At 40.1% G+C, this 23,134-nt stretch overlaps 1 protein-coding gene across 2 annotated transcripts in view; it reads right to left on the bottom strand.

The window, feature by feature from the left end:
• Positions 1 to 1,037: 1,037 nt before the first annotated feature.
• The window catches only part of PTPRQ (protein tyrosine phosphatase receptor type Q), a 113,688-nt gene continuing 91,591 nt past the window's right edge, over positions 1,038 to 23,134 (bottom strand). For both annotated transcript variants that reach the window (XM_088677020.1, XM_060279680.2), the window contains 10 exons: positions 18,193 to 18,219; positions 17,458 to 17,539; positions 13,490 to 13,580; positions 10,826 to 10,902; positions 8,888 to 9,022; positions 8,636 to 8,761; positions 7,525 to 7,673; positions 6,188 to 6,323; positions 5,112 to 5,235; positions 1,038 to 3,816 (listed from right to left, as the gene is read on the bottom strand). In XM_088677020.1, coding sequence (XP_088533146.1) covers positions 3,779 to 3,816; positions 5,112 to 5,235; positions 6,188 to 6,323; positions 7,525 to 7,673; positions 8,636 to 8,761; positions 8,888 to 9,022; positions 10,826 to 10,902; positions 13,490 to 13,580; positions 17,458 to 17,539; positions 18,193 to 18,219 — 985 coding nt within the window. In that variant the 3' untranslated portion in view covers positions 1,038 to 3,778. The remainder of the gene's footprint in view (positions 3,817 to 5,111; positions 5,236 to 6,187; positions 6,324 to 7,524; positions 7,674 to 8,635; positions 8,762 to 8,887; positions 9,023 to 10,825; positions 10,903 to 13,489; positions 13,581 to 17,457; positions 17,540 to 18,192; positions 18,220 to 23,134) is intronic.

Raw genomic sequence — 23,134 nt, 5'->3', positions numbered from 1 at the left:
ATAAAACCATGCTCCACATGTGTAGAGCCCTGCCTAAGCAATTTGTCAAATATGTGAAAGCAGATTTATAATAAATGGAGAACACGTGTTTTGAATGAGCCAAATGAAACGGGAACCGCACAAAATGGCTTGCCAAATATATGAACAGCTGTGAGCACCGCCTCTTCCTTTTCTTCTGCATTAAAAAGCGCCGTTATTTCTTTAGTCTGACAGGTGAATTTACTACAGAGTTTGTCCTCGCAAAAAGAAATGTTCTCAGCACATCTTCCTTGCTTGGTGGCACCAGCCTGTTAAACCCTTTCCCACACCGAGACTCTGATTTTGTTTTTTATTTCTGAAGCATTTTAAATTGGGCATACTTAGTGGGATTTCAAAACTGCCACTTTCACCAGATTGAAGATCCGTATGTCATACCACAAACTGCTTTTGAGGGTCCTTACAGCTTCAAAAGTGTTTTTCCATGGAACATTGATTAGATTGATTGCATTTCTTTCTATTCACATGAAACCCGAAACTGTTTATGAACAATAAGTAAGATAAAAAAAAACAAGAACAGCAATATACATAACAAAGGAATATCAAACTTCAAAAAGCACAATTCCAAATTCTCATTTGTTAAAATATTGCTAAGAAAGTCCTGTAAGACTTTATGTAGAAATGTGTTTAACTTGCAATTAGATTCAAACTGGTAGAGGAATAAACAACTATTCCATACAATCTGGACTGGGGGGGGGGATCCAAAAAGAACCCAAGCAATGTTGCATCAATTGGACCTTGTACCCTTCCTCTCCTAAAATAAGGTCTGAACTGCCTAGTTGTTTGATCTCAACTTCAGGCAAAACTCCCTTAAGCTGGTGCCTTCCAGATGTGTTGGACTACAGCATCATCTCTGACCATTGACTATGCTGGTTGGCGATAATGGAATTTGTAGTCCAAATCATCTGGAAAGGACTAGGGTGGGAAAGAATTTGACTCCATGCAGACTTTTCAAACGTAACTGATAGAATTGTATATAGGAGACAACACAGTATTGGAAATTATATTGTATAATAAAATGTAAAACTTTATTTTTTTTTACAGCTTTAGAAAAGTATTAGGAATGTGAGACAGTGGTTTTTTTTAATTGTCAAGCATGTACAATTACCAAATTGCATTGCAAAATAGAACAAGAAAACCAACAATTTCTGGTCATTATTCCATGATGAGTTAAATAGCCCCAAGCGTCCGTGAAAAGCTACTGTGTGCCGAATAAAAGCTGAAAAATCTCCACAGTGTCAGAGGGGTGAGTTTTCAGCTGTTCAGGATCATAAGATAATATTTCAATCCCATAAAACAAAGAGTCAAAACAGAAGAGCATACATTTAGGGAAATGTTATGATAATCCTGGAAGTCATCTTATTTCAATCAACCCCATCGTCTTAAGTCAGCTGAGTCTATGGGATGGCAGATTCCCCTCACAATCAACCACAAATACCGGTAGGAGAGCAGATCTGCACACTGAATTATATACACCTGGGGAATATGAATGCTCTGCATCACATTTGGCTCATTTAGACATGTATTATCCTATGGTAATTTAGAGGTATTCGGAATGTGTCCAGAGCATTTCCTCAAAGGAAGGTTATAGGTCCTGATCCAAAGATGTGATCCATGCACAAAAGCAGGTTTCTTTAAACTTACCAGTTAACAAGAGAGCAAAGAAAAATTAGATACACATTCAAAATAAGTTGTCTGTTGTTTTCAATAGTGTATCATTTGGATGTATGTTAATCCACATTGGGACGAAAATAAGCCTGCCAATGAAAGGCATAGATTGGATTCATGCCCCATTTGCATGCAAGGATCCTGCCACATATGTGGAAGCCTGCTTTGGTGGATAGGTTGCCATTTTTGGATTCGGACCCCTGGCTGAAATTCTGAAATAATCTGCTCATGTGTACACTCCTGTAGGTACACTGTATGTAGGTACATGGTGTAGATCAGTGATGGCCAAACTTGGCCGCCCAGATGTTTTGGGACTACAACTCCCATCATCCCTGACCACTGGTCCTGTTAGCTAGGGATGATGGGAGTTGTAGTCCCAAAACAGCTGGAGGGCCAACTTTGGCCATCACTGGTGTAGATGCTTTAGAACTGTGCCCAAAAGTGGGCACAGTCCAGAGAGAATAATCATGAATAAGGGCCACTTCACACATTGGCCAGAATCCTATGCAGAGTGATGCACATTCAAGCCAACTGAAATTAATGGGCATAAAACCACATGTATCAATATTGCAGGATTGTGGTCATTATGTTTTTTAAGGTGAGCATGGTAAAATACTTTATCTGTATATATAGTGGCAATATAGTGCAAGTTTAGCATTCTTTTTCATATTATTTGTAAATGGATTCCCCCCCCCCACCGGAAGCAAATAACTTGGAAATGCACTATACACAGTATCCCACTACAGTTCAAGAAGTGGCTTTTACATTGGGTGAAAGCTCAAATAATGTTGTGGCTGCTGAGACCAATATGGGAGAGAAATGTTTTGTTGCAGCTGGGGGAGAGGAATGTGTCTGGTTGTGCTGCTGTATAACACATAAAAGCACCACTGCAGGGTGATCAGGAAAGGTGAAAGGCCTGCCTGAGTGCAGATGGCATATATCCACCCTAATTTCTAGCCACTGGTAGTTATCACCTATGAATTTGTTTATCCTCCTTTTAAAGCCATCTGAGCGAGTAGCCGCCACCACATTTTGTGGCAGCAAAAATCAGTTTAACTACCGTATGATCTGTGTGAAGAAGTGCTTCTTTCAATCTATTCTGCATCTCCTGCCAGTCAAATTCACTGGATGACCCCCAGGTTACAATGCATTATCACTGCACTGTGTATCTCTTCACCCACATAACTGAGTGTTGGAAGCACGGAAATGTATAGCAGTGGTGATGTTATATTATGAGTTATATTATTCTAGATCAGGCACCCCCAACCTGTGGCCCTCCAGATGTTTTGGCCTATAACTCCCATGATCCCTAGCTAACAGGACCAGTGGACAGGGATGATGGGAATTGTAGTCCAAAACATCTGGAGGGCCGAAGGTTGGTGATGCCTGTTCTAGATGTTACTGAGAAGAGGAGAGAAAAGGACGTGAAGCAGCAGCCACTCAAGTGTCTCTTGTAATGCCTAGTTAGGCCCTAAATCCCAAGGAAATTAGTGAGACAAAGGGTTGTATTCAGTGTAACACTAAGGCTAGGGTTCTGTAAGCAGAAGGATTTTTCTTGTGCAACATAACCTTCCTTCCCCCCTTCCTTCTCCCACTATGTGCACCCTAAATCTGTTCTGGGACTTCTCTCAACCCTCCAGAACAGATCTGGGGATGCCATTGGGCACACATGGGAACGGGGGCTTCCATTGTGTTGATGGGAAGCTATGTGCTGGGTTCTGCAAGCATAATGATTTAGCTGGATACAGATCACAGCATACAGTTAAATGCTTATATTGCTATCAATGGGACTTATTTGTGATTAGCCATTGCTGGACTGCACCCAATACAATTTTGTTATAACAACAGGACTAAACTCTGTACAAAAGTATCATTTAATAATTTATAGTATTTATGAAGGCACATAAATAGAGTATAAACTATAACATTATTCTTACAAAAATTAATATTTGCTGTTAGTTCATTGTAAGAGGGGGGTTTGTTTTGGCCCCTGATTTATTGATTGTTTTTTATTTTTTTTAAAACCCAACACAGTTGTTTCTCAAAACGTAAGGTTTTAATCTGTTGTGTTTTTTTACATGGTGGTTTCTTCCCACTCTAGTTCCACATCACCTAGAAAAGAAACAGACACAATAGTTGAAAGTTTTAAAAATTAATCTCAACTGGGCACACAAAATGGTATGGAACACATTAAGAATTAAATTATAAAAACATATAGCTTCGACTGGTGCCACAAGCAAAGGGAAGGTAATGGAAATTTTCTGTTCTGCAATCACCATAGTGAAGCATAACTTGCTTACTGCTCCTTTCTGTTTGTGTCACAGAGCCACCCTACTTTACAGTGATGGGGGCTGAGGAAGATCCACTGGCCTAGGGCAGATGTAGTCCGTTCCTGGGGTGTACCCCATGTCAGGGAAATGAAGGAGCTTAAGAGTCAGTGTCTCTGCATCCCCCAACCACTGAAAAACTGAGGATGATAGAGCTGGAAGAGTGAAGGCAGGAATGTATCAGAAAACAAGAGCAGAGTGATCAAGAGGGGCAAAGCCATGGAGTGCTTTGAAGGCATAGATGAGGAGTTTCTGCTGAAGCCAGTATGGGGGGGGGAGGAGGAGAGGGCTGGGTGTTCATCAGTATGCAGATGATACCCAGCCCTACCTCTCTTTTAAATCAGAACCAGTAAAAGCAGTGAATGTCCTGTGTGGGTGGCTGAAGGCGGTTGGAGGATGGATGGCAGCTAATGGATTGAGGTTGAATCCTGACAAGACAGAAGTACTGTTTTGGGGGGACAGGGGTTGGGCAGGTGTAGGGGACCTCTGGTCCTGAATGGGGTAACCAGGACCAGGTGTGCAGCCTGGGAGTGATTTTGGACTCACAGCTGTCCATGGAGGCGCAGGTCATTATTTGGCAAGGTATTGAATATGGGGAGCAAAGAGAAGTCAAAGGTAAGGCAAAGATTTCATGCATATTCAATAAGGTAGACAGTGACTTTGTTGATGGATGTGGAAGGTATGTGAGAAGAGGAGGGCTTGGTAGGAAAGATGAGAAGTGCAGTCTTTTGTTTTCATTTTTTCAAGATGACAAACATCCAAGTGGAAACACCAGACAGACAAATGGAGATGGAGAATTGTGTGGCAGGCGGAAGTTCTGTAGTAAAGAGACAGAGCTGGATGTCACTGGCATATTGAGCATAATGAAATCCACGGGATTTAATGAGTTCATCCAGTGACAGCTTGTAGGCAGAGAAAACTAATTGGGTTTCTCCCCCCAAGGGGCAGAAAACCATAAAAGCAAATAAACCCCTGAAATCAAATAATGTTTCTCCATGCATGCTGCTTCAATATGGCCAAACTCTTGCACATCGCAACCTAAAATAGCCCCCTGTTTTGGTACAGTGTATATTTGTTTACCTTCCATGGCATCAAAAGAGTCCATCTTTTGCAGTACTGAATAATTAACAAAACACATAGGTTGACTGCTCCTCTTGATTGTCAATAAGTCCAAAACGCACTGGTGCAAAAATATATACTGTGCCTGCAAAGTTTGAAAAATTAAAGGTTTCTCGGTTTAGCTTATTTAGGCACGAAGAACTTGCTTTTAATGGGAAAATATTTTGAAGTTATTTTGGAATTTATACAAAGAGCATTTCTAGCACAAAGAACATTATTACAGTGAATTCATGTTTTCTCAGACTCCAAGAGGGTATCTGAATAATATTTGGAAAAGTGGGTTTCCGGGAAAATCAGAAAATTTATAGGTAAGCACCCTTTGCAGGGTTGCCCTCCCAAAAGATACAACTGTGGGGAAAAAAATATCTCAAATTTATAATCCCAAGAAAAAGGTCAAGGTAAGACCTGCTTTGCTGCCACCAGGTAGAATCGGTTTGGGGACATCAGAGCTTGGCCCTGACTCCTGACCTAAGGAGAATACATGATATTCCACAGGCTATTAAAATGCTCTCTGGGAGCCCAGGGAGAATTGACACATATTTTGATGCATCATTGTATATGCCAGGGATGCAGAACCTGTAGCCATCAAGATGTTGTTTGACTACATCATCCCTGACCATTGGGCCATGGTGGTTGGAGATAATGTGGGCCAGAATCCAACAACATCTGTTGGACTCCAGGGGTCTCCATTCCTGGTGCATGTACTCAGCTGGCTCACTGTTGCAACATTGTACCGGTAGATGAAATCCAACTCATCACTATATATTTTAGCTTGCCCCCCCTTTTTTTTACATTTCTCTTGGTGGGTAACAAAATGTTTCTCTGTTTCTGTCTCCTCTATATCTCTCTCTCACACACACAGCACACACTCAAAGCACCATCCTACTGACTGTTCTCATAAGTATCCAAAGATTCACTTAGAAGCCATTTATCATTTGAGCCACCATCTGCAGTCTGAAGAGATACAGTCCAAGGGCTTGCGATCTCAGCTGCAATTTGTGACAAGTAGGCCATAGCATAGATTCTGAGCATCTTACCAGATTTTGTACCATGCACATCCTTTCACTTCTCAGCTCAGCTACAAGACCATAGATATCCACAAAATCATGGTCATTTATATGCTGTGTTAAATGGTCCAGGGCGATATAAACTCCCGTTCTTCCGACTCCAGCGCTATAAGGAACAAGTCAAGACTGAAGTATTTTCACATGAATCTCTAAAATCTCTAATGGAAAATCACAGTTGAAAATTACAGTTTTGACTAAATATAGACAATAATTATTTATTTTTAATAATTTGGTATCTGAAGAAGTGTGCATGCACAGAAAAGCTCATGCCAATGACAAAATTAGTTGGTCATTAAGGTGCTGCTGGAAGGAATTTTTTTTATTTTTAGGTGTTGGTGAAACTGAACAGAGTACCCCAGAATCTTTTATCGACTAAGCATTATTGCATTCCCAGATTGGTACTATGCTGGCCTGGATTCACTCCTAATAGGGGTAACCAAGGGCAATTGCCATTGGTGTCATCATCGTTCCTAGCTTCATGTTGTTCTCCAACTGATGGCTCTCATTCATAGATATCTGCTGTGTTACATGAAGTAGGTTCCTCAGAGACTTCATTAGTGTTGAGCTACGGATTTCATGTTGCATGTTTTTCTTTTCTCTCCCCCACCCTCCTCTTCTAGCCCTTAAGAGCAACATGCCTAGTGACTGCCATATCTAGAAAGAATAGGCAATGTCCCTAACTTAGCTTCATAGTCTATCGAAAGTGTTCACTAGGCCATACCTTGTTACAGTGGTACCTCGGTTTACAAAAACAATTGGTTCCGGAAGTCTGTACTTAACCTGAAGCGAACTTTCCCATTGAAAATAATGCAAAGTGGATTAATCCGTTCCAGACAGTTCCGCAGAGTACTTAAACTGAAAATACTCAAACTGAGGTGTACTTAAACTGAGGTGTGACTGTATTATTACAGGCATGACACAGGTTTTTATTTTATGTACTGAATATTTTGTTTCCTGCTTATTTTTATGTATATGCCCTTAATAATGCTATTTATAACACACACAAAAATTCCTTCCAGTAGCACCTTAGAGACCAACTATGTTTGTCATTGGTGTGAGCTTTCATGTGCATACACACGAAAGCTCATACCAATGACAAACTTAGTTGGTCTCTAAGGTGCTACTGTGCTACTGGAAGGAATATTTGTTTTGACTACGTCAGACCAACATGGCTACCTACCTGTACCAATGCTATTTATGTTACTGTACACATTTACGCTATATTACATGGGGGTTGGGGTTCGGAGGATTAGATGAAAAATATATAAAATTCCTCCTTTTTTTTACAAAGAAAAATAATTTATTACCTGCAGTGAACAACTATGGGTGTGCTATCATGTGCTCGGCTAGCACGGACCAGCTTTACAAAATGGACTAATGATGCAGTCGTTTCAGGTACTCCATGTTCAGGCCAGGCTGTGAAGTTACACTGACGTACCATCATACAATCCCCATGCTTCCAAATACAAACAGAAAGAAGCGAAGTTTTATTTCAGAATGGCAAATACTTTCAGCTGCAGTTTGAGAGGCCACACATAACTGGGCTAAATTCAAGTAAGATTTTTTTGACAAGACCCTACTAACTAGCTCTCCCACCTAAGAACCTTGTTCTTGACTGGATTATCTTATCTGACAAATACAATTAATGATCGATCATGCAAAGAGCAAAAACCAGCCAACCTAAGAAGTAATAGACTCGGTTGGAAGACCAACATTGTATGTCATTGTTCTGCCTCGTGACAGTAGGAGAAACTGGTATTATGAATATACTGTACACTGAATGTATGAATTGCTGCCTTGGTTGAAAAGTGTTGCATCTGAGTGGTGATAATGAAAAGCTCTTTAAAAATAACAAGACTAAGATGACTGTTTCACACAAGCAAGTCATCTCTCAAAACTCATCCTCAGAATCACTTTCCCTTAGGCCCCGATATTTTCTACATTTCTAGTTATGTGCTTGCAGGGCCATAGCAGGAGTTGGGCAAAATAGCCATCTGAAGAACATCAGCTGAGGACAAATCTGGAACGGTAGTAGAGTGGTACCTTGGTTCTCAAACTTAATCCGTTCCGGGAGTCCATTCGACTCCTGGAACCATTTGAAAACAAAGCCATGGCTTCCGATTGGCTGCAGGAGCTTCCTGCACTCAATCAGAAGCTGCAGAAGCCGCGTCGGACATTCAGCTTCCGAAAAACATTTGCAAAGTGAACACTGACTTCCAGGTTTGCGGCATTCGGAAGCCGATTTGTTCAGGAGCCAAGCCGTTCGAGTACCAAGGTACCGCTCAATATAGTGTATTCATGATGAAATAATAAATACTGTGGAGAGCTTGATATGTTTTGAATTAAAATCAGAAGTGTAAGCAGCATGGTTTTCACAGAAACGATAACAACTTTTTTAAAAAAATCACCAGACCTTACCCTTTCAATCTTTAAATCCCTGATGGTCCAGTCTATTTGAATGTCTTCTACTAATTTAGTAATCACTATATCTCCAAACACAGTCACTGGTATGTTGTCTTCAGGCCAGTATTGGTGACATCTTATCTGCAATCAGTATGGAATAAAGTGGCTTATTGGGGTGGTGGTGGTGGTTAACAACATGAAGGCTTTTTGAAAGGGCAATTGGCAGTTACCAAATGTATTTCTTAAATTCATATATTGGTAACTTACCCGTCCTTTTTCAAAACACTGAGTAAGCATAACAAGGGTTTTTGCTCTTGTTTCCCATACCATTCTCCAGAAATCCCCCACTGTGCCTGGTAATGGTCCTTGAGTAGCAATGAATTCATTTGGACATAAATAGCCCTAAAGAAAAGATGAACCACAGCAAATGCTTATAAAAAAAAGAGAGCAAAAAAGATGCATTCAGCAAGCAATCTCATTTGCAGCCTATATAAATGCACCTAAAGTTGCAGGAGTTCCTTCAGGAACTCAGTGCATTCGTATGGGTGTTCAGAAGGAACTAGCCTCTACATTTTGGAACTAGAGAGAAAGTTGTAGGAATCTTTTACTCTCAAAAACATTGTATGTGGGGGTATTTATTTATTACAATTCTAAACAGCTCTTCCTCTCAAAAGAGCCCAGCACAGTTTACAGCATGGTCAACTACATGAACTACAATAATTAAAATATTTAAAACAGAGTATCTAAAAAATCCCACATTGGCCAGAATAAATTAGGCAGTGGACAACAAACAAACAAAATTCACATCACAAAACATATGGACACTGAGGCACCATCTTCCAAAGGCCTTAATGAACAAACTGTCTTTCGTTGACACCAAAATGTTACAGCAAGGACACACATAGTTCCATGAGAGGGAATTCCACAATTGGGAAGCTAGGCCTTGTCTTGCAACACCACCCAACAGATAACACACACCTCTGAGGCCACACGTAAAGCCTCCCTGTCACATCAAGCTGGCAGGTATTGGAACTTAGGATGCTGCCTTATATCGAGTCAGATGATTGGTCCAGCTAGCTCAGTTATTGTCTTCACTGACCGGCTGCAGCTCACCAGTCTTTCAGTCAGGGTTCTCGCCCAGCTCTACCTAGAGATGCCAGGGACTTGTATTGTGTTTTTAACATTTGGTTGGGAGCCGCCCAGAGTGGCTGGGTGGGGTATAAATAATAAATAATAAATTATTATTGTTATTATTACTATTATTCAGTATCAGTTTATTAGCCCTCCTGCATCCCATCACTGCTTTCAGATGCTGGTCACAGTACATGCACCTGATTCATATGGAGCAGGGGTGGCCAACTCCCAAGAGACTGTGATCTACTCACAGAGTTAAAAACTGGCAGTGATCTACCCCCCTTTTGGGAGTTCAGGTCAAAGTTGTTGAGTTTTTTCAGGGAGGAGATAAAATGTTGAGCTTTTTCTTAGGGGAACAACAGTTGTTCAGCTTCTTTGGGGGGAGCCAATGATCTATCAGTGTTCTACTGCAGACGTCCAGTGATCTACCAGTAGATCAGGATCTACCTGTTGGACATGCCTGATATGGAGCAATAGCACTGGATGGCATCAAGCACTCTCATGAGCAGACACACACAGAGAGAGAGAGAGGGGGGGGAAAGAGATGATAGAGTGGTGGAGAAAGCCCTCACTCTGCAGAAATCTTTATATCAATCTTCCTCATGGGTTTGATATATAATCAGAGATACATTTAGTATATACTGCATTACAAATGGAGGCTGGTACTGTTTTGCTATGTCTTAGTTTTGCTGTAAAACTGTAAGAAACCAGCCCTCTTGGGTCTGCCTGAGGGTTCATTTAGTCCAGGGTCCCGCTACCAACAGCAGCCTTATCACATGAGAGAGACCACATAACAAACATAATATTTTGCACCCCTAAGTTACAGACTCTCACCTCATTCTTGCAAGAGAGAGGATTAACATAGCTTTTCCTTGCCACCTGTTCTGTATATAATGTATCAGGTGACTAATAAACAGCTGTGAATTATTTGAGCTGTAAGTATTTAGATTCTTATTGACTTGTGAGCACAATTCCAAAAAGAACTAATCATTTTCTGCATAAAATATATTTGTTTCAAACCACACGAGCTCGCAAGAATGTGATAACAATTACAAATGACCCCAAACTTACAGACACATAACTAGCATTGATGTAATCCGATCCAGGTATGCTGGCATCAGGCATCAGCTTCACTCTGTTGTTGTTATCTGTGCAACGAAAATAAAGTCAATGAAACTAAATATGCTTGTTTCTTCTATTTGTTTCGAACCACGTGACCTATATGTCTATACTCGTATTTACATATGTTATAGTGTTGATTTTTAATGGGGTACAGAAATACCGTAAGGGTCCTAATGTGACACTAAAAAGAGTATAAACCTGGAGTAAAAAAACCCACTACACTTCTTTGTTATAACTGCCATCTTTGTGTCCAGCAAGTTCTTGGAGTTTACGTACCTACTGACAGATACAGTAATACTGTTAGCGGGGTGCCTATATTCACTTATCTTCTGTCTCTGTTAAAATGTGGTAACTGGGAGGGGGGGGAATTAAAGGTTTGAGCAATTCTTTACAGTATTTGTCATTTCTGCGTAGCCATGATGTAATAAGAACTCCAAATATGGTTCTTCCTCACTCCTGAATGTGCAAACATAATGCCCATTTCTAGTCTTATGTAGTACAAATAAAAGTATATTTCAAAACTTAGGGCTCACCCAGACTTCTGCTTGTCCAGTCGCTTTACCCAATCTTTACCACTGAATCGGAGCAAATGTCTACCGGGTTTTCTGCGGACTGACATTCTGTGGATTGACATCTGATTCAGCGCTAAAGCGCAGGCTTTCCCAGGGAAAGCAGTGGGGCAAACAGAAGTAAATCCAACAGAATTCAATGGTGCTTGCTCTAAGGTAAGTGTGGTTAGCACAGGGCCGGATTTAGGTTTGATGAGGCCCTAAGCTACTGAAGGTAATGGGGTCCTTTATATGCCCAGCTTTCCTTTGTCAACAACAAATTGTCACTGTTTTTTGTGTTGAATATATGATATATGGTAATTTATGGACCTAATAAGTATCTATAGCCATTTGCACATAACAAAATATGTACATCATAGGAGCCTACACAACACAAAACACTGTTGCTGTATGTAGGTTTTTGTTTTTGTTTTTGATCTTATATTTTGGAAATGTACATCCAGTTTCTTTTCCTTTAAATTATACTTAAATCCGGCACTGGGTTAGCATTTCAGCCTTAAACTGTTTCCTATTCTGAATATTAAAAGCAATAGAATACAGCCTTCATTATTCTTCATCTTACACAGAAAGAAGCGAACTCCTTTGTTACCTGTGAATTTTATCTGTGCTGCTTTGGCTAGCCTCTTTGTCAAAATGGGGGGAAACCATCTGGAGTTGACTGCCCATTTCTTACCACCCAAAATCTTTATTTCAAAAGTAATAGTAAATTTAAAACTCCTTTCCTACTGCCTCCCCCCTGGAGGTTTTCTTGATTGATAGCAAAACTGTCCCTCTCCGATGCCTGAAACAAGATAGGATGACTAGTTTATACTGAACTGTGAAATCAAGGTGGTGAAAGTGGCTGCAATCCTAACCCCATTTACTTGAGAGTAAGCCCCACAAAATTCAACGGGATTTACTTTGCAGTAGACTTGGTTAGGTTTGCCTTTGTGATGGGTAATTAATCAGTTCGTTAATTTTTGTCTTTAAGGTGTCACAAGGCTCTTTGTTGTTTTTGCTGCATAGAAGACTAATACTGCTACCCTTCTGGAAATTCATTAACTTTGAAAGGAAACATGCAGGGGATGTAGATATCTTGTAAATATCTGTTGATGGCTGAAATGTATGTTAAAAATATGCATATAATCTGCCTTGTTGGACAATGTTATAAACACACACATGTGAAAATGAACATTGGAATGGACTGAGGCATGTTTGTACATGCCCAGCCCTAAACCATTTTGACTGCAGTTTTGATTTCTATGAACCACTTTGGTATTCTCTAAATGAAAAGTGGATTTAAAATCATTTTAATAAAATAATTAAAATAAGGTTTTAAAAAACCCTCTGCAACAGATAACAGGAACAGCTGTTCTAAAAAGTTAATTTCACAGAATGTGGTTACATTAACAGAGGAATGCCTTGCCCCGTCTCACATCACAGCTAATGCTTAAAATAATAGTGGCATTTCTGTCTTATTAACTGAAAAATGAAGCAGTGTTGACTACAGAGAGACAGACCCCTGTCTCCTATGATAAAAATCTATCCTCAGCTTATAAGTTACCATATATTCACTCTGATCTTTCGGAAAACTCTTACACAGCACATTTACAAGTATCTTAAGAAAGCATCGCCAATGCCATATTTAAAGGGAAACTGCCAACAGGTGGATTTTAAATTTTTATTTACAAAAAAAATATTTTTCACTAAGTGTAAAATAAAGATGCTTATACCACCTTGATTATGTTACAAAGCTAAGAAACTATTTGAGACTATATAGATACCAGAACCTCCAGTTTAATGGCTGTGAGTGAAAGCAAAAACTTAATCATAAATTATCTTTACTTTAGAAAAAACCCACAAAACTCTCAAGTCCGTAATAAGAAATTATCACGTGGTTAAACACACTTCTTCCTAAACATCAGAGTGAAGAAGAAGAAGAAGAAGAAGAAGAAGAAGAAGAAGAAGAAGAAGAAGAAGAAGAAGAAGAAGAAGAGGAGGAGGAGGTGGTTTAAGACACTTTTAGCTAGTGGAGAGGAAGAATGATTTGTAAAACACAACATACATGGCTTGATGTTGGGAAAACGGTTTTTAGACCTGTTCCAAGGAAGATCAGCATCAGCTGAGGCAAGATCTGGAAGAAACTTGGGAAGTTCCTATAAAGCAACATATATGTTAGAATGTCTTTTGGGTTGCTTTGCAGATCAGTAATATGAAATTTGTTCACTGAGTAGCATATACAAGATTATGTTTATAGATGGATAATACATTCTTAATTTGAAGTTCCTAAATGAACAAGTCTATTTGTCTTTCCCCTCCAAAATAAGTTAATAGACCTGAAGAAATGTTTGTGTTTTTGCAAGGTACAAAAGGGAGAAAATAGATCCACTTTTTTTAAAAGAATGAACTCAGAAAAAAATGAACTTATTAAAGTTACATGTCATCCAAAATGAAAATTAACTTTAAAAAGTTATTAAAAATATTTTGAGGCATTTTAGCACTTGTATGTATAAAACAAAATGTGGCAATGATACCAAAATAGAATTCAGGTGAACCATTCCAGTATGAGGAAAGATTCGGGTTGAGGTATATTGAATTTCTAAGGACAGCTGGTAACATTACAGAAGCCTTTCACCTCACTGTCAACCCTTGTTACAGCAGCATTTTCAGATGGTAAACTACAGAATAGACTGCCAGGCTGAACAATCTAAGCTTATATGAACTTTCACCTTGGAAGCCCAGATGAAGTCGAAGTACCACTTTCTGTGTTTTTTGTGTGGCTTTTAAAAATTGAGGGAACTAAATAAGGAGAAAGCCTTTTCCTGAGTTGCTTTCCCTTGTAGCTATGATGGCCTAGTGCTTTGCTACAGTATGAGAACAAGAAAGTATTCAATCAAACATGGGCAAGTGGCAATTTGTTATCCCTCACTGACCTCTGCCTCAGTTCAGGAAGGACAGGAAGATGTATATTGGGCATAACGAATAGGGATGAGGAAATACATGAATGAATCACAGACCAGTTCAAAGTATTAATCTACAATGCAAGCGAATAGAAGTGGAATAGAAGTGGCATGACCAGGTCACATAAAACGTAGGGTACATCAATGACTACTTTTTAAAACTTATTTAAAAAGCAAATAAAAGCAAATTGTTAGGAAGATCCGTTGCTTTCACCACCCACCTATCCTCAGCAATTTTCATTTATTTCGACTTCCTGCCAACAGTGCCATTTGTTTTCTTGAGGTAAAATACTCGCATTCAAACATATTTCCGTAAACAATGCAACGCTCATCTAGCACCAATTGAACATGGACTGAAGTTATGGGGAAAGTTCTAAACTTTGCAAAGCAAAATGATACCATGGATAATTATTTCCTCCTCCCAGCTAATGTAAAGTCTATGATACGGAGATGACCTTTTTGATTTTACCATTTTAAATGCGCATGGAAGGTAGCATGGTATACTCCTAAAGGCTTTGTATAGATATTAAAAAGCACTACAAATAAGATGCTAACCTGAAGCACCCCACAGCATAGCTGCCAAGGAGAATGAAAGACAATCATCCAATGCTATTCTCTGAAACGGACCCTGGAGACAGGATCGGAACCATTATAAAACAGTGCTTCTGATACCCATCCCACTAAGTTGGCTGTAATAATAATAATAATAATAATAATAATAATAATAATAATAATAATATATATTATATATCCCGCCCATCTGGGTGGGTTTCCCCAGCCACTCTGGGCGGCTCCCAACTGAATATTAAAATAAAATAATCTATTAAACATTAAAAGCTTCCCTAAACAGGGCTGCCTTCAGATGTCTTCTAAAAGTCTGGTAGTTGTTTTTCTCTTTGACATCTGACGGGATGGCATTCCACAGGGTGGGCACCACCACCGAGAAGGCCCTCTGCCTGGTTCCCTGTAACTTGGCTTCTTGCAATGAGGGAACTGCCAGAAGGCCCTCGGCGCTGGACCTCAGTGTCTGGGCAGAACGATGGGGGTGGAGACGCTCCTTCAGGTATACTGGACCCAGGCCAGTATGGATACTAAGGTCAATAATATCAAAAGCTATGGAGAGATCAAGGAAGAATAACAGGGTCACACTCCCAGTAAAGGTCATTCAACAGGGTGGCCAAAGCTGTTTCAGTTCCCAAAGCCAGGCCTAAACCTGTTTCATCTGCACTGGACACTTCACTGCAGATTGCAACAGGTGTGGATGTGGCATCAAGATCGCTACAAAGGCAAGCGACTTTGCCCTCAAAGTGCCTTGGGCTTCCAAAGGGCATAAAATTCTATTCCCTAGAGCAGATGTTAATAGATGCTGGACATTACAAAAAGGCTTCACGTATGAAAAAGCTCCATACACATATAGATTCACATGGCAGTAGGCTATTTTTAAATGACCTTACAGTACTTTCAGGGATGGCTAAACTAAGCATGACCAAGAATCTGTAGGAAATACTATTAATCTTATCACTCTTTTGTTATTATTTCTTAAGTGAGTGAAATATTATAATCCACTAGTATAACTGTCATTCGATTTTTTCTTCTTCATTATTCACAGATCCAGACAATGAACACTTCATGGCAAATCTATAAATTCAAAATAATAGAGTCACTGGAGAATGACAAATGATTTTTAGGATAGTAAATGACTCCATGTGTTGGTAATGATGAACACAACGATACTGAGATAACAAAAATGATCTATTTTTGATTATTTTAAAAAATGATAGCCATAGAAAATAAGTTACTTACAAAAACAATGAAAAGTCCAAGACTTAAGCATAGTTTTGGCATGACATAGCTATTATATAAATTTCACACACTCTTTGGAAGACCTATCTGTTTTCAACAGCAACAAAGGCTTTCGATGCTACGAGATGAGACATTGCTGGTTGTGATCATATATAGCGTAATCCATTGCAGACGGCTCCTATGACACCTTACAGAGATGAGTGGGTGCTAAACAAGAGTAAATCTCATTTATCTCGGAGGGATTTTTAAAAGAAAAGTGTCTGGAAGGTTGGTGAAAGGCTATAGTCAGAGGTGGAGCACCTACTTTGCATCCAGGTTCAATTCCTGACCTCTCTCTCTGAGAGAGACTCCTGCCTAAAACCATACAGAGCTGCTGCCAGCCAGTGTGGACAATACTGAGCTTGGTGGAGCAGTGTTCTGATGGTATAAGGCAGCTCCCATTGATCTTTGTGTTCCCAGGCCTGAGATAGGACTCCAATGTGAATTATTATTCTTTCCTAGAGGGCATTCAACCCACCCATGTTTGGGCTGCTGGGAGGAGGAAATTTCACTTGCTTCAAGATTCTATCCCAGGGGTCAGCAAACTTTTGCAGCAGGGGGCCGGTCCATTGTCCCTCAGACCTTGTGGGGGGCCGGACTATATTTTGGAAAAAACAAACAAACGAATTCCTATGCCCACAAATAACCCAGAGGTGCATTTTAAATAAAAGCACATATTCTACTCATGTAAAAACACCAGGCAGGCCCCACAAATAACCCAGAGATGCATTTTAAATAAAAGGACACATTCTGCTCATGTAAAAACATGCTGATTCCCGGACCGTCTGCGGGCCGGATTTAGAAGGCACCCAGGCCTTAGTTTGGGGACCCCTGTTCTATCCCATCCTGAAACATTGTGCCCATTTTAGAGATACTCCATGTCTCCTGCTGGGGACCCCATCCCAGTCTGAGAATCACTCGTTTAAAACTCCTTTTCAATTACAGTGTATTGCTGAAATTGCCATTTTAAAAATATATATGGATTTCTCTAAGGTTAGAGTCAAAGGGATATTGAATACTTGGTGTCATTGCACAGGAGGCAGAAGGTATGAATAATTCTGATCACACTGCAACAAGGAGACTGTAGTACCTAAACGAATAAATTGGTAGTTGGGTATTGATGATCAAGGCAAGAATCCTTCATGGCCTTGCTTGCTTAAAATGGGCATGAAATGTGACACATGAAACGAGTGTAGGTCTTGCAATGTTGTGACAACTGCTGGTAACATACCAAAAATTCTTCCTGAAACTTTAGGTTGTTGTTTGTGCAAAGCTCTTCAACGTGTTGTAGAAAACATTTCTTGCCTATAGGCCTAGAAAACATTTTTACAGAGAGTTAGTGCTTGCCTAGGATTTAATAATCCGAATCGAAATATATTGTTCTCCAGATGTATAACAAAGATGAAGAAAAACATAGTAATATGAATAGTTTACAAAAGGGAATAATTGGCTTTACGTTAGGAATTGTTTTGAAATAATAACCTCTTGCCACTTCAAACGCCCCATGATTTAGTTGATATAACACAACTGTTATCTACAAACTGCATGTTACAAATGTGATTACTCCAAAGTTCAGTTGTTTGATATTTATGTGTGTCTGTAAAGTCACCTCTCAGTTCTATTCAAGCACATAATGCTTCTTTTGTCACACAGAAACCATTCTATACAATGCAGGGCTTTAGATATATAAAATATAGCAGTGACTTCATTCCCATAATTACATGGTTTTTAAACCCCAAGGAGTTAAATATCCCTACATTACTTGCCAAGCTAAAACACAGACATGCAGGCTTCACCCCAGAGAGAGAGAAAGCATTTCTCCAGTTACCATGCAATTAGTCATGCTTTTATGATTTATACACAGTTTGGAGCTTTTTCTAATAAATATACAAAAAGAAACCACACATTGTGATTCACCAAGCTAGCAAATCTATAGGCACAATGTAAAAATTTGCAGTCAACTTACTTGATGGATTTTCTATAACTAAGTAACCTGTAATAGAGATTATGTTAAATGATGTAAGTTGAGAGTCAAAGAACACTTTGCATTCTGGTTAGGTTGTAGACACAACAGAGAAGTCAAAACTAAGAAGCAAAAAAAAATATCATTCAATATTCCAAATGAATAATTTTAAAACTTATTTGTGCTCCTTGTTATGGAATACCAAAGCAGTTGCACCAATTCTAAAACACTCTTAATTTTTTTTACTAGCATGGAAATGAGATCTTGGTGATATGGAATATCGAACTTGATCTGTATAGTGCAAAGATAATTAAGCACAAGGGTTTGGTGGATTAAAAGTCTTCTTTGGAAAATATTTCTGTTTAGAGAAAAGTTCACACTGCTTCTCTCTTCATATCTTTCTTCAAACTCCTAGATTCCCAAAAGCAGTAGAAAAATCCAATGTATCAAACAGCATTCTGTTATGACATTATAACCTTAGTGTTGCTGCCTGTCTCCCATAGAAAGCTTTTTGAAGCACACACTTAGCTCAGATGAACTAGTCACACATTTAATAGCAATCTGCTTCATGTATGCATGCAACTGTAAACTTTTCTAAATTGCTCAACACCTATAGTCAGCAGTGGCTAATATCTTGAGCTTGGCTGAGGATTGGTCAGTGGCCTGCAGCCTGACTCCTCCTAGTTGTAGATGTTTGGCAAAGGATGCATGGTTTCAAGAAGGATCAAGGAGTTGACAGGTGCTGCTAAATTCAGGGATGCCTCCAGGATGACCTCTCATTTCCTGAAGGGAGGGTGCTGTGTCGAAAGTGGCACATAATATTCTCTTGCACTGCATTTCACAGGGTGATATCAAAACAAGTTGTACTCATGGATTTAAGTCCATTGATTTCAGTGGGTCTGCTGTGAGTATGACTAACTGGATATCGTTTCATAGACTCACATAATTGTAGAGTTGGAAGGAAGGCCAAGACTCATCTAGTCCAACCCCTTGCAATGCAGGAATCACAACTAAAGTATCCCTGACAGATGACCACCCAATCTCTGCTTAAAAACCTCCACCACCTTCTGAGGGAGTCCGTCTGTTGATGGTACCCAGGACCTCCAAATGGGAGCGGCAAATGCAAGGTAAGAAGCAGCATAAAGTCTGAGTAAAAAATATCTATACTAGATATAGGTAGGTAGCTGTGTTGGTCTGCCGTAGTCAAATAAAAAATCAAAAAATCCTTCCCGTAGCACCTTAGAGACCAATTAAGTTTGTCATTGGTATGAGCTTTCGTGTGCATGCACACTTCTTCAGATACACTGAAACAGAAGTCACCAGACCCTTATATATAGTGAGAGGGTGGGGAGGGGTATTACTCAGAAGGGTGGTGGGAACACTGGCAGAGGAAGAGGAGTGTGGGGGGAGCACACCGCCCTCGGCAGCGTGATCCCGGTGGGGTTCCATCGCGGATGCCCTCCCTGCCTGCACTGGGTGCCCCGCCCCCGCAGGTGGCGGGCCCCACCACACCCCCAGGACATGTGCCAGCCTACCCCCGCCTGCTCTCCGTCCCCGTCCCCCCGTGCCGGAGCATGAAGCTCTGCCACTGGGTGGGAATGGGTGATTGGCTGATAGGTGTGGTAAACCTGTTGACGACTGTTAACGACTGCAATTGGTCTTACAGGAAAAAGCAAGGGATGAGTTGGCCAAAAAAAGCTTTATCACTGGAAAATAGCAAAAAATAGCTTTGCTCACTGGAAGGACAGATCGTGAAGCTGAGGCTCCAATACTTTGGCCACCTCAAGAGAAGAGAAGACTCCCCGGAAAAGACCCTGATGTTGGGAAAGATGGAGGGCACAAGGAGAAGGGGATGACAGAGGACGAGATGGTTGGGCAGTGTTCTCGAAGCTACCAACATGAGTTTGACCAAACTGCGGGAGGCAGTGGAAGACAGGAGTGCCTAGCGTGCTCTGGTCCATGGGGTCACGAAGAGTCGGACACGACTAAACGACTAAACAACAAAAGCTTTATCATGTATAATGAGATAAGAATCCAATGTCTCTATTCAGACCAGGTCTCTCCATGGTTTTAAGTTTGGTAATAAGTTGTAAACATTAACTCCAATTGCAGCCGTTCTAAGGTCTCTAAGGTGCTACTGGAAGGATTTTTTTATTTTGTTAAAATCTATACTGTAAAATGAGAATGTAATATAAATTATATTCAATTATGGGGTGGGGGGGGCAGATTCAGAAACTATGAAATTTAGAGCTATGAAATTTAGAGAAGGATGTGAGGAACAGAGAACCATTCTATAAACATTTCTAAATAGCAGCATACTGTATGTCTCAAATTGTTTTACTCTGGTATATCAATGAAGAACCTGAACTCCAATGACCAACTTTTTTCTATCTGCTTTTTAGCATTTTGTTAAAAAACGGTGTGTAGTAGGGTTCAGTATAAAAATGGCTGGAGAATTTCCCAGCTTCCATCTCTTGCTTTCAATGGAAGTTTATAGGAATTTCATTGATTAAAATCGATTTTGGAATTCTGTTGCTGAAGTTCTGCTTCTGCAGAACAGATTGATGATGGATGTGGCTTGCGCATAGGATACTTCACAAAAATAATAATACAAGAAAGTCACATTAAAATTAACCTAACATGTAAAAGGAGAACTTTGCATGGGAAAGGAAGTGATACTCTCAGGGAAGCAATTGCTGAATAAAAATACTGAGATGCTTCTATAAAGGCGAGGAAAGAAGGACAAATTATTACAATGCCAATGTAGAAATTCACTAGCTCAGGGGCAGCTTGCTGTAATAAACTCACCAAACTATGCAGATATATCCTATTTTTAAAAATATGTTTTACATGGACAAAAACATGAAATCATGTGTTAGACAACAGGTATTCATAAACTTATCTAAATCGGTAAGTTGGTAAACCAAAACCAGGATTGTTCTGCTAAAAAACACAAGGTTCCCACTGAAAAAAAACTGAATATTTTTTAATAAAGCATTTCTCAATGGAGATATTTGTGCTTTCTTGGTGATTTATTTTAAAACTTTCAGTTAAAAGGGCAAACCATGTTTCATCAATAGAACTAGATACAATTACAGCTTAATTGAATTAGGGATCATGTTTGATCTACGCCATGTTTACATGTCTACTGTACAAAACTTGGATTTGAGGAGTTTAGTGTTTCAGAAAGAGTGGACACCAAAATGCCCTTTCTGCTAATTTAGGCTGCAATCCAGGGAGTAAGTCACTTTGAACTCAATGGGGCTTCCTTCTTAGTTGACGTGTACAGGCTAGCACTGTTAGTTCTCTATTCAGGCAACTATCTTTGCAGTTTTGTAATAATTCAAGGACCCCATTTTATTTCAGACTGGAAAATTCAATACTGCAATGAGACTTGCCTATGAATGTTTACTTGGGAGTAAGTTCCACTGCATAGGCATATACCCGGATAGGTGTGCACAGGATTTCATTCTGAATTGCTTTAAGGTTCTTAGAATAAGCTTTTTTGAAATAAATCAGACATTGCTCTGTTAGCAGTTTGGCTTTATTCATATAACACCCAGCTTTACTTCACAGTCTGATCCTGTGGATGTTTGGAAATACATGCCGCTGGGTTAAGTAGGGTTTAATCCCATGAAAGGTAGTGTAGGATTGCAGCCTACAATGCCATAATTAAATATCAAATAATAAAATCTGTGTTAAGGCAGCCTGCTCTGCCAAGGACAGCTTGCGGGGGTCGCCATACTTGCTGTTGGACCTTGCCTTGTGTGAAATATATTTTGGAGCCCTGTCTCAATTTGGGGGGGGGGGCTATACACCAGAATCTAATTACATACCTTCTGGTTGGAGATAAAACATTATTATGAGAAGAAGGAATTTAATTAAATATGAAGAACACAACTTCAGAATCTTTAGGAAGAATAGATGCATTTTATGCCTAATAGTAATCAATACGACAAAGTTATTATTAGAGAGAAAAATGAAAACAAACCCAAATTATTTTATAAACACAGCATATGACTAAATTATAACTTATGATAATTTAAACATATCTATGCATTTGGTGGGCTCCTGGAAGCTTTGGGCTTTTGTGCTCTACAGACCCTGCATAATATGCACAAGAACATAATATGAGATTGCTGGATCAGGCCATTGTTGCATCCAGTCCAGCATCCTTTTCTCACAGTGGCTGACCATATGCCCACAAGAAAACCACATTATATGTCTGCCACTGATACTGCATGTGGGCATGGGATTCTTCATACATCTGGATCAGATCGCTTGTGGGTTATATCAATGCACCATAGTTCGAGAGGCTCAATGTGGAGAATCCTTTGCCAAATTGGTAGCAGGGGTATACCTAGCAATTGGCTAGGTTGGTCCCTGCCAGGTGTGTATGTGCAGAAATCTAACCTCTCCACTGACTAGAAGTGGCTAGTAGCCTGTCTGCCCTTCTGTGCATTCCCCAGGCCACTCCTACACTCTTCTGCAAGGGATTGGGGGCAGGGGCACCAATACCGCTCTTTGCCAATGGCACAAGGCAACCTAGGTATGCCTCTGATTTGCACATGCAAACAGAATTTCACATCAAATGGTTCTGATTCAACAGTTTGTAAAAGGACCCCTGACTGTTAGGTCCAGTCGCAGACGACTCTGGGGTTGCGGCGCTCATCTCGCTTTTCTGACTGAGGGAGCTGGCATACAGCTTCCGGGTCATGTGGCCAGCATGACTAACCTGCTTCTGTTGAACCAGAGCAGCGCACGGAAACGCCGTTTACCTTCCCGCCGGAGCGGTACCTATTTATCTACTTGCACTTTGACGTGTTTCCGAACTGCTAGGTTGGCAGGAGCAGGGACTGAGCAGCGGGAGCTTACCCCGTCGCGGGGATTCGAACCGCCGACCTTCTGATCGGCAAGCCCTAGGCTCAGTGGTTTAGACCACAGC

Source organism: Zootoca vivipara, chromosome 9 (assembly GCF_965207765.1).
Source record: "Zootoca vivipara chromosome 9, rZooViv2.hap1.1, whole genome shotgun sequence".
Lineage (NCBI taxonomy): Eukaryota > Metazoa > Chordata > Lepidosauria > Squamata > Lacertidae > Zootoca > Zootoca vivipara.
This window is presented reverse-complemented; position numbering and strand designations above follow the sequence as displayed.